Source organism: Mus musculus, chromosome 15 (genome assembly GCF_000001635.26).
Source record: "Mus musculus strain C57BL/6J chromosome 15, GRCm38.p6 C57BL/6J".
Taxonomy (NCBI): domain Eukaryota; kingdom Metazoa; phylum Chordata; class Mammalia; order Rodentia; family Muridae; genus Mus; species Mus musculus.
In genome coordinates, this window is record NC_000081.6 from 95619228 (window position 1) to 95631980 (window position 12753).

A 12753-nucleotide genomic window follows, 5' to 3' on the forward strand; every position below is an offset into this window, starting at 1 on the left:
GCCTTTGAAGATGCAATTATGATTAAGGATTCTGAGACATGATCACCCGGGATTTGGTTTAAATCTAATGGCAGGTGTCCTTATAAGGGAAAGGCAGAGAAAAAAACCGACACAGAAGAGAACATCTAGGGGACACCATCTTAAGAGAGGCAGGTGGAGCCATATAATTTAAATCATGACTCACTAGGAGTTGGCAGGGTCTTCTTCCTGCAGTAATACCATTGTGTGTGTGTGTGTGCATGCGTGTGTGTGACTTCTGAAATAATCATATCACTGTATTTTATTCAAATATGGCATGCTTGGTTTCTCGGCTTCAATTAACATTACAGACTGGATGGTTCTATTTTGTGTTTGAATGATACTCAAGGTTACCTAGCTCTCTGTTTAACCTTGGAATGTTCTGGTCTCAAAGCCTTCTCAACACACCCCTACTTTTTTTTTTCCATTTAGGCAACATTGAGAAAAGAACCACGGAATTGTGAGAATTCAAGGTGGTGTGGGCACACCAGCCTTGTATACGCATTCAAAGCAGTGGCGGATGACACAGCCCTCTGAAAGTCTGTCCTATTCACTTTGAGGACAGCAATACAGACTCAAAACTCTGACTCAAGAATACACACAGTTAAGTAATGCAGCAATCTGACGGCAAAACACACACACATGGAGAGAGGTGGACTTCCATTCCACACTGTGACTTCTGCTGCTGGCTCCATTGATAGCCAAGCACCTACATCTGCTTGGCCTATAAATGGATAGAGAATATCCTGATAGACTTCATTGTGGCCTTTTAGCACCCACTGTCCCTGTGGTATGTTTGATACACCATGAGACTGAACACCCCTGAGAGTACAATACCACACTTGTTCAACTTTCATTCATCTGCTGAGATTTTTTTTTATTAAAAACACACAGATTACTTTTCTGAAGAACAAAGTCCTGTGGTCATTCTTCCCACATCCTGTCGTCTTCTGGCCCACTCCCTGGTTCACCCCAAGAACTAAAAAAGCTACACTAGAACAATGCATCCATCATAGTTTTGAGTCATTTTAATGATGTGGGAAGATAGTTTATGAACAAATAGAATAAAAGAGAAAATTGGATATACACTACAATTCAAATCTGATTAGACATATATGTTTACATACTCATGCATTAGAAAGTAACTGAAGTTGCCTTTCTCTTTCCAGAGTACTGTTGACTGGGGTTTCATAACTTTTCCTTTGTTAGCCGTTTTCAAGTGCATTTATTTATAACCACAAACAAAAACAATAGCACAGTGTGGCCGGAGTCATAGCTAAATGCTAAGAACTGTCTTTGTGGTTCAAGTGCTATGTCGTTATGCTAAATGCTTGTTTCCGAAATGGTTGGGAAAAGATAAATTAATCCCACAGCCGCTCCCTTGTATATTCAAGAATTTACCACCCCAATTTCTCCCACTTCATGCCTCTCTTCCAAGTGGAGCTTAGAAAGAAAGAAAACCGAGACAGGTCTCAGTGTGGACAAAGGAAGCCAGTGCTTTCTTCTTCCTGGAAGCCGTCCCAACTCCTAACTCTCGTGGCGACAGTGTCTGGAGGGAATGCTGGGTGCCTTGTGTTTTCTGATTAGTAGAGCGTATAAGAGCTCTCGTTGCAGAGAGGTGAGGTTTGCAGGTGCTAGCTTTTCCCCTTAAAATGAATGAAGTCTGCAAGGAGTAATATACAATGGTTTAAATGTTATGTGGCAAGGCAGCTAATTTAGAAGCTCTTTGAAGACAAGGACATTTTTCTTCTTCATATATATATCTACACTGAAGAAAGAAAAAGGCCTTGTACACAATGCACTGTAGAGGCTGGAATAAAGAAAACGACTGAGGGGGAGAGTTCAAGTGGCTAGAGATGTAGTCCACAAAACTAATACACATAGAATAAGCTTCATTGTGTCAAAGACCACAATGGCTGAGTGTTGTTGAACACTGGGAAGAATCCAGTTTAGGGATGGAGACATCAGAAAGGTGGTTCAGAGGATAGAATATTTATAATTTTATATTTGAAGTAAAAAAAATTATGTGTTTTGATTTGGAGGAGTCTAGTGGGAATTAGGATGTTGGAGGAGGGGGTATAAATGCTGGGGGAGTCGGAAAACTATAGCAAGTATAGATGCTGGAGGAGGTGTGTGGGGCTGGAGGAGGGGGCTGTGGATATTGGGGGAGGGGAGTATGGGTGCTAGAAGAGGGAATTATGGGTACTATGGGAGTTGAGCAGTTATGCCATGGTCATTTGGATGGGTTTTAAATCCTGAGAATCACTTGACTAAATAATTGGTTTTCTTGTTTATTATTAAAAAGGCAGAGCTGTCTTTTAAATACTGCTGATAATTGTCTTCATTGTCTCCAGAGCCTGTGGTCATCACTAACCTGTTTATATATTTATAATGCCTAAATATTATATATGTATATATATATATATATATATATTTCATTTACTTATAAACCAATTAAAATTGTCTCTTGAGGTTTGTTCTTTTTAATATTTCATCTGCCAGGATTCTCTGGTCCTGGTATTAATTGCAAGCAGTATTTCTCAGGAAAGAAGATAAGAAATATATTCATATGTTATCCCTTCCAGACAGGGATCTGCATCTAAGTAACAGAAAATGCTCACATGGGACCTGGCTGACGGGGTGGCAAGTAGAGGACAAGAAGGGAAGAGTCCCCTATAGCAAAGCCCTAGCCACTCCTCCAGCCCAGATGAGAGAACACAAAGAAAATGTAAAAGGGCTATGCTGGGTGTGAGGACAATGAGTATGTACTATGGCTATGGGTGTGAGGGCACATACATGTACAATGTGTGTATTGTGGCAATGCTCTGTGTAAGGGCACAGGTGTGCATATGTTACACATATAAGGTACACATATGTACCATGACTACGTTGTGTGTGGGAGAGCACATATGTGTGTATACTGTGTCTATGTTTGTAAGGGTACTTATATATGTACCATGTCTGTGCTTGTACACACACACACACACACTATGGCCATGCTTTGGGGGGGGGCACATGTGTATGTACTATGGCTATATTTGTATATGAGGGCACACATGTGTGTACATGGCTATGCTATGTGTGAGGGCACACGATGTGTGTTATCACTATGCCCCACTAAACTGACTTTCTAAACTATGACTTTTATAAGCCTGGATACATTCTCCAGGTGGAAGACAATTAAAATACTGACCTGCATATTTGAGCACCATGCCAGTCTGGTATGAATATCTCAGAGCTCCTGAGGGGAAGTGATTCAGGCAGTAATTCACCCATTTGTTCAACCCATCCCTCAACCAAGTTTCAATTATTCTCAAGACATACTGATTACATACTGATTACATACTGATTACATACAACATAGGACTTCATGGGTGAATCATGCACTGTGGTACTTCTCTGAGACTAGAGTCCCCAGAGGCCTCAAAGTTGAAGATTCGCAATTCTTTATCTAAACTTCAAACTCTAATAGAAATGAGAATTACGGATGAGAATAGTACGTCCAAGCCAGTGGCTGTAAAGTGGTGCATACTCCTGACTTCCTTCAGTTAATCTTACCGTAGATCCCCAAAGCCTTCTCCCACGCAGCATCCTATAGCCAGTGTGAATATATCCATGGTCCTTTGGGTCCCACGGGGTTGGTAAGATTTTATGTCACGAAACTGGGCACAGAACACTTACTACATTAACCCTGAGACTCTTGAGTGATCACCTCTGTAAAGCAGTGCCTTGGCTACCCCCGAGGAGTAACAAGAACCCTGATCAGTGACACAGTCCATGTCACAGGGTTATAGCCATGAGGACTAAATGACCTAATAGACCCTGAATGCTCAGCATAGCCTCTGGCAATAAAGAGCATCCGACAAATGCAGTCATTTAGCCCTAAAGCACGCTAAGATTTCACTTTCCGAACAGGTTTTCAAGTGTAAACAGTCATTGGATCTCTGGATCCTACATCCCATAAAGGGGGTTCAAAGACAAACCTTTTAACGTGACCTCTAGGGAACATAGAGGTGACGAAGACACCAGCTGAAGTCCCAATTCAAACTTCATTAAAAACAAAAACAAAAACAAAAAGACTACATAAGTTCTTGTTTTTTATTACAGCTGTTATCTTCTCTTGTGGTCTTTCTTCTTCACACTAAACCCTTGAAGCCTGCAGCAGAGAAGGTAAGCAAACGAGCAGTCTGGATCATTTTTTCACTTGCTCACATGTTAAGTACCCCATAAAGACTTCAAGTTGTGCGCTTGTCCACAGATTCATTCAAAAGCTACACCATCCCCCCTCCTTTTTTTTTTTTTTTTTTTTTTTTTTTTGCTTCATTTCCTGCAAAGTAAAACATTTTGTTTTGTTTTGTGGGCTTAGAATTAATATATTTGGATTAACTAAGAAAATTGTTACCAGAAATGTGATTTTACACAAAGACTATTACAAGGTAATCATAAAACATCTGGGTGGTGTCTGTTAATATATAAAACCACATAACATATGTAGTGTGAGCGAGCTAGGTGGGAAATTCAGATGGTATGTAGTGTGCAATCAGCATTGACCACAGAGCCCTTCAGCCCTGGGATTTTTAGCCCTGTTGTAGACTGTTTGAGAACAGTGACCCTGGGTCTTGACTTCATCTTGGTCGCTGATTATAAACTCGTTGGTGCAGACGATCAAACAGTTGCCTGACAAGCCCTTCCTTCCACTCAGGCATTTATTGTGTTTAGAAGACTCTGGCCTAGGAAACCCAGCCAGACAAGAGACCAGAAGACGATCAACGCCTCAGTGTAGACCTTCTTCACTGATGGCCCCAGCTGCCTCAGAACTGGGGGCTAGAGGTACTAATAACTATATTCAAAAGTAGTAGTTTCCTGTTGAGTTCCTCTTGTCTCTCTTCAGTGTGTGTCTAACCACAGCTAACTCGACTAGGGTTGCTAAGCTTGCTAAAACTCATTGACAGTGGACACCAAAGAGGCCAGAAGCAGAGAATTTATACCGGCATAATTAATTGTGCAGCACAAAAGCCCAGATTTTACACTATTAGAAAATGAATATTTGCTCGTTGGTTTTTTTTTTTTTTACTTCATACAAAATGAAATGAATTTGTTCCATATAAAACTTGGAGAGAACTAATTTCTGATGATGTATTTAATGAGCATATACATACAAACACACAGACACACGAATATGTACACATATTCAGAACAGGCTCTGGGGCTGATCCTGGCTCTTCTTTCAGTCTTATCACACTTTGTGGAAGGTTCTATTCCATATATACATTGAGCCTTAGGCTAGGGCTAAATAAGAAACAGTAGAGTGGCTCTCCTTAGGCAACAGCTCAGGCATCATGCCAAGGTATTAGTTTAAGGCAGTTTTGAGGCACAATCTAACTGGCTTTAATCCAAGTGTTACTGGCTAAGGGTTCTTTTAGATGTACACGGAGTATGTTCCCGTCAAATGGTGCTCTGGAGTCCATGCTTGTCTCTAGGTCCCTTCTCAGGACACAGATACAAGGTACCTCGGAGTGAATCTGCTTCCAGGACCCCTGAATTCTCCTGGGTCAGTCTTTCTGCAGATTCTGGAGTCTCCTCCCTCCAGCTTGGACTTGAGTGTGGCTGGGAGACTTCCCATATTGACGGGCACTGCGGAGGACAGCCCACGGCAGGCCGTGCCAGCCTGTCTTCCTGAAGGCTCACTTCTTGGAGACACCTACTGGAGAGTACTTCCTTTTCTTTGGAATTCCGCCATTTCATCCTTCGGTTCTGGAACCAAATCTTCACCTAATGATAAAATAATAAGGAAAGAAGTCCTTATTCCGCATACAGCACTTGAGTGTTTTCCTTATTTTCTTTGACTTTGGGCCTCATATATGCTGGGTAACTGCATATTCCGATCCCTCTTCAACATCCCCAACTGCTAACTGCTTCGACTATACTTACTGCAGAATCTCCTACTCTGGAAGTCTAACTAGAGACTCCCTGTGGCTTTTCCCGTGGGTTCCTTCAAAAGCACTTGAGAAATCAACCCGACACCACAGGCACTTTTCTAAGTAGGATGAGTGTAGCACACTGATTACACTCTGTATTTCTGTGGCTTTTGAAATTAACTTAGTTTTAAATACTTTTAAACATCATTATATTTGCTCTATTCTGATACATTATTTCAAGAAAAATTGACTAGTAGAGCACCTATGTGTTTTGATTTGGCTGATTAATTGATTGCATCGGGGAGTGTGTGTGTGTGTGTGTGTGTGTGTGTGTGTGTGTGTGTGTGTATGTGTGTGTGTGTGCATGTATTTGTGTGTGTGCGCATGCATGAACATGCAGATGCACACGTGGTGTCTGTGTATGTATATGCATACACATGTTTATGTGCAGGGTGTTTAATGTGTATATGGGGTGTGTATGTGGTGTTTATGTATGTGTATGTATGTGCAGGGTGTTTAATGTGTATATGGGGTGTGTAGGTAGACTGTATGGTTTGATGAAATTTTCATGTCATTCATATCTAAGGAAACAGGTCTGGAGAATTAACCAACTCAAGATCACACAGGAGAGCAAACTGAAGAACTTCAGCCCCTGGTCCCTAGGCTGTGTTAACATGCAGACCTCACCACAAGCTTTGTGCCATTGAATTAACAATACATTTTGCAATGCTTAGTTAAATGTGGGCTTTATACAGCTTCCAAATTTTGATTACTCCCAGGATTTATCAAACTATGATAATTAGTCTCAATAAATAACAATTGGATGTAATTAAGCCAGAGTGTTTGATGGTGGTTGGATATGAATCATAGCTTCCCCAACACACCCAGCCTGACTCTTTGATGAACCACCCCCATCCACTGTGCACTCAGTCATCCTTAAGCGGGAGAATTCCCAACTACTTCCCTGACATTTTAAAAGCAGAAACGGCCATCGCTGCGACACTACATTACTGTCCTAACTATTTTACATTTTCATTTTGAAACAAATGAACAAACAAAATCCTTAGTTAAACTCAATGAAAAGGAAGGCTTGACAGGTCACTGTGGGGTGAGGGGGACAATGGGAGGAGAGGGAGACTAGAGAAAGATGGCTGGTATCAGCATGGACTTAATACATCAGTGATTCTCAACCTTCTTAATGCTACCACCCTTGGACAGAGTTCCCCATGATGTGGTGACCCCAACCATTAAAGTATTTCCATTGCTATTTCATAAATGTAACTTTGCTACTGTTATGAATCATAATGTAAAATCTGCTGTGCACGATATCTAATGTGTGACCCTGAAAGGGGTCGAGAAAGGCCCACAGGTTTAGAACTGCTGACAAACACGTATGGAACTGTCCGCAAACAAATAGTTGTTTTTAAAAGACTCCCATTGGAAACTATAAAACTTAAAAGACAATACTTATCAAAATCTACAACGGGGAGGGCTGGGGACACAGCTCAGTTAATAGAATGCTAGTCTAGCACGTGTGAGACCCACCTTCAAACCCCAGTATCACACAAACCAAACATGGTGGCACATGCTTGCAACCCCAGCACTGGGGAGGTAGACACGGAAAGATCAGGAGTTCAGGGTCATCTTTGTCTGAATAGGAAGTTTGAGGTTAGCCTAAACTACATTAGATAAACTATGCACACACACACACACACACACACACACACACACACACTGAAGAAAGCAAACCGGGAGACAGTCCTTCCATGCTGACGAGAGTCTCTTCACCTTTCCCTTTTAAATGTCAGCACAGGAAATCCACTCCAGATAACTGAATGCAACACCAGCCACATCAGCTACAATGCTCAGATTAAGACTTTTGCTAGGAAAATAGCTCTAAAGCATCCACACCAGGGCACTCGGCTCTACTCTGGACGCATTCATAATTAGCAGCGAGCATTTGCTCCTAAAGAGCTTGCCAAGTCTTTAGAGCATTTTCACCAAGACAGTGTGCTTCTCATGGATGTTTCTGCTTTGCTCTACACACTTGTTTTCTTCTTTCCTTAGTGTGTGTGTGTGTGTGTGTGTGTGTGTGTGTGTCTGGATGTTTGGCTGTCTGTGTCTGTGTATATGTGCCTGTGTCCATCTATCTATCTGTATGTGCATAATGACTACGTGTCTGCGCATGTATGACTGTCTGTGTGTGTATCTGTATGTGTGTGTATGTGTCTATGTATGTGTCCATGTGTGTCCATCTGCATGTGTACACACACAGGTATGTGCCTGTGTGTGAGAGAGAGTGTACTTATGTGTGTGACGTACATGGAGAGAGATAGGCAGAGTGATGGGTCTTGATCTAAGCAATCTCTTCATAAAAAAAAAACCAACAACATGAAATACTGTCTTTACAACCAATAGACAAAAGCATATATTTAGTAAAATACGCAGGTGTACCTCTCTCAACAAACACAAAAACAACTCCAAGTAGATTAAATAGCTGAACATTAAAAAGGAGACTACAAAAGTCCTAGAAGAAAATATAAGAGATTATAATTATAGTCCTTAGGACACAAATTCTCTTTAAAGCAAACCATAAAATACCCAAAGCAATAAAACTGAGAAGATGGAACTGGCTACATAAAACTGAGAAATTTCTGTACAAATAAACACACTATAAACATATAGAAAAACAACAAACAACGCAAAAGGAAGAAAAGGGGGAATCTGCAAAATATTTGCATACATATCTCCACAACAACAGCATCTAAAATATCCACATATTGGGAATAAATAGGCAAGGTCATCAATAGATGAGCAGTTATGCAGATAAGACACATCCATAGTGGAACATTATTCACCCTTAGGTAGGAAGGTAATTCTGAAACTTGTTACAGTATAGGTGAACCCTGAAGACATTAAGTTAAATAAAATAATCCAAGTAATAAAAAAAAATGCTGTGTGACCCCACTCCTACAAAATGCTATACTCATAGGCCTCTGTGCAGAAAATAGAATGGGAGTTATCAAGGGCCTGGGGTAGGAGGAGGGAGAGGGTATTAGATACCAGAGGTTGTTGGCAGGGGTCTGGGGTCGGGAAAGGAGGAGGTATTGATATGGATACAGAGTTTCAGTGTTACAAGATGAAGAGAGCTCTGGAGATGAACGGTGGTAAGGATTATGCAACAGGATAAACACACATAGTGCCCGTGAAATGAGAGCTTTAAAGATTAAAAATGATTGATTTCGCATACCTATTTTACCACACTAAATATAAACGCGCAGGTGTGGAGAGAAATGCTATGATATCTGTAACAGGAAAGTAGAACTAATCTCAATATTCTTAATATTCTAAATATCTTGATTAATATCCGAAATAATTGCTGCATGTCAGCAAGAGGAGACTATGTGGAAAAATGCCAATTAATATGCCTCAAATTGTCAATAAATTATCAAAAGCCTCTAAAATTCTGGTAGCTAGGAAAATTCAAACTAAAAGAATAATAAATACCATTGTCCATAAGGCTGGTAAGGCTTTTTAAAGTAGTAAAGGATAAAGTGTTTGCAATAAAAGGGCTCGTCTGAGTGGAAATTTTCTATAGATCAGATTTATCTAAGACTGTTTGGAAAGAATTTTTAATCTGTCACAATATATACAATGACAGTTTAACATATAAATCCCGTTCCTGGTTCCCTGTCTTACCAAACTTATTATTATTTTTTTAAAGTACACAAAGAAATGCAACGCCAAAGCAGAGAAACCACTTGATGGTTGGAATGTCTGATACATCTACAGGATGATATATATCGAGGCCCATGTGAGAGAAAATGAAAATGATGGACAGGACAGGCACAAAGGACCCATCCCGTAACACGTGAGAAAAGGAACAGACCGGACCATGCGGCCAACTGTGCTGCTCATGACAGCCCAGGCTGAGGGAAGCGCATGCAGCAGAGTGGCTTGTGTGCACCATGCAGTGGGGATACAGCAAAGCAGCACAGAAACTCTTGCCATGGTATGAAGAATTTCCCTGACAAAATGCTGTAGAAAGCACAGAACTTGGACTGAATGGATCTGTTTATACAAGCAGCAGAAATACACACCACGCTCATTTATCTTGCTGGGAGCTCGGATGGTGTGTGGGCTTGGAGGGCACAGGCCTACCGAAAGGGGCTATCAGGGTTTTTGTCTTCTACTGCTTCATCATCATCATCATCATCATCATCATCATCATCATAGAGATGATTTGTGAAACGCCAAAAGAGCACACAGAGCCTATTTCAATTGCATAGATAGGTAGTCACCCACACACACATTCGGGTACCAGCTTATTTGTAGAGTAGGGATATAACGAATAGCAGATTCTTCATAGGATCCTTCCAAGCATTAAGGACATCAGATGTTAGAGCATAATCTCAATTTCTGCATATCCATCCCATACATAAATTCATTTCAAGAATGGATATTCCAGCAAATGGAACCAAGGAGCATTTGTAAATGGTAATTAAAATTAACCTGTATTGGAAAGAAGTAACGTAAGCTTTCATTTGTGACTTCACTAGTTTCCCTCTTGTTTTGCATAGCTGAAAAACAAGGAAGTTAATGAAATGCCAAATTGCTTACTAAGGCTCCCCGAAATTCAATCTGAAATCCAAAAAGCATTCATTCTGAGATACCTGAATTTTGAAAAGAAGGTAACGAAATAAAAGTATGTGCTCGGCTTAAGAGCCAAATGATAGTGTGCAACTAAGAAAATCATTTCCTTGGTGTGGAGACTGCAGCCATCGCTGTCGCATCTAAAAGGTTGGGGTTTGATACCAAAGTGTCTCTGTACTTGTTCAGCACGAAGCACTCCTTCCTTCTCTCTGAATCAGCTTCAGGCTGATAACCCTGAGCCCCCTGAAACCCTGACCTTCACGTGGTCTCCTCTCTAACCATGGGTCTTCTTATGCCTCCTTGTGGCACCCCAACCAGGTCTACTGAGGTACCTGCCACCCTAATTCAGGGCCAGAAGGAAGGTCTGTCACCTGACTTCCTGGGATTTGAGGACCATTGTCTTCATTTGGGTTTTAACACTATAAACATCATGACTAAGGCATCTCTTATAAAGGACAACATTTCATTGGGGCTGGCTCACAGGTAGAGAGGTTCAGTCCATTGTCATCAAGGCAAGAACATGGCAGCATCCTGGCAGACATGGTACAGCTGGAGCTGAGAGTTCCACATCTTCATCTGAAGGCTACTAGCAGAATACTGGCTTCCAGCCAGCTAGGATGAGGGTCTTAAAGCCCACACTCATAGTGACACACCCACTCCAATAAGGCCACACCTACTCCAACAGGGCCACACCTCCTAATAGTGCCACTCCCTGCGCTGCCATCTCCAGGCATGGGAGGCACAGTTTGCAGCTCTATCAAGAGCTTTACAACTACTGGTCTACCTCCCCTACTGGCCTGATCCACCAAAGCAAAACCCCTAATCTTGCTATCTAATTTCCACTGGGTAAGTAACTTCCTGGGATGCCAACACTGTGTCAGCACACCCAGCACAGGGCTACAAAGTAGACCCTGGAGATATAGCCATAATGCATAGATTCCATCCATAAGCAAAACTCTCTGAGACTCATGAAATTCAAAGCAATCAATTAAGGTTATAGACTAATTGTCCTCTGCCACACAACAGACTGGCTCCTACCACTAACAAGTATTGGGGATAGCATGGCAGCTTGTGGAATAAACCGTTTCCCAGGGGAAAGAGCAATTTCACACACTAGGACATGTTTGAGGTGGTGCCTTCTCTACTTTAGTTACTTTATACCAATTCAAAATATCCTGGCTGCCTGAGATAGAAATGACATTCCAAACACCGTTGCCACATGACGCCAGACCTACATTCAGTCTTCTGCATTTCTTCCTCTAGAAGTTGGGCAGGATTTCAGTATGGAAGATGAAAGAGGGAAATGCTAGCGTTCTAGGAGCTAATTGGCCATCTTGAGAGTATTCTGTGCTTTCGAGCTGTGCATTCACAACTGTGTGGGACAGTAGTAAATGAGAAAGTCACAGATGCTGCAGACATGAAATGCACAGAGTAAGGAATTGCATCCAGAGGGGTCCAGGAGCCTCCCATTCACTCTGCGATTTGGAGTTGAAAGTGAAAAGGAAGACAGGAAAAATTGGCTCCTGCTTTTGAAGGTGATTACTTAGTCTGCTTCTCTGGATTAAAGACAATACGCACACATATATATGTACACACATATATATGCATATATGTACACACATATATACGTATATGCACACACACATAATAGCAAGAATGTATCATATGATATTTATACATACATATGTATAATATATAATACCATGGATGTATCATATAATTTATATATACATATACACACATATAATAGATATAATATATATAATACTAAGAAAGCATACAAGATATACATGCATATACATACATATATAATATATAATGCCAAGGATGCATCATGTAATATATATATACATACATATATACACATAGAATTATATTTTATATGTAACCACAAGCTTTTTCCACCTAGTTTCTTTGTTCCCAGAAATAACAACTCTGAAACTTCTTATATATGAATAAATGCCTAGGTCAATAGCTTTGAAATGTTTCCACTAGCTCATAACTTACTTATCCCATTTAAACTGGTCCATGTGATCATCTCCTCCAGTGTTGAGGAAAATCCCCTGTGCCTGCTTTCTCAAACCCCCCCCCCCCTCTCTCTCTCTCTCTCTCCTGGAACTCCCACCTTCGACTGACTGCCTCAGCTCATTTCCATAGACTTCTT

General features: G+C 41.0%; 1 protein-coding gene across 1 annotated transcript in view; it reads right to left on the reverse strand.

Annotated features, from left to right (window-relative positions):
* Positions 1–4335: 4335 nt before the first annotated feature.
* The window catches only part of Dbx2 (developing brain homeobox 2), a 31209-nt gene continuing 22791 nt past the window's right edge, over positions 4336–12753 (reverse strand). Inside the window, exon 4 of the mRNA NM_207533.2 lies at positions 4336–5790. Within this exon, the coding sequence (NP_997416.2) occupies positions 5464–5790 (327 nt within the window). The 3' untranslated portion in view covers positions 4336–5463. The remainder of the gene's footprint in view (positions 5791–12753) is intronic.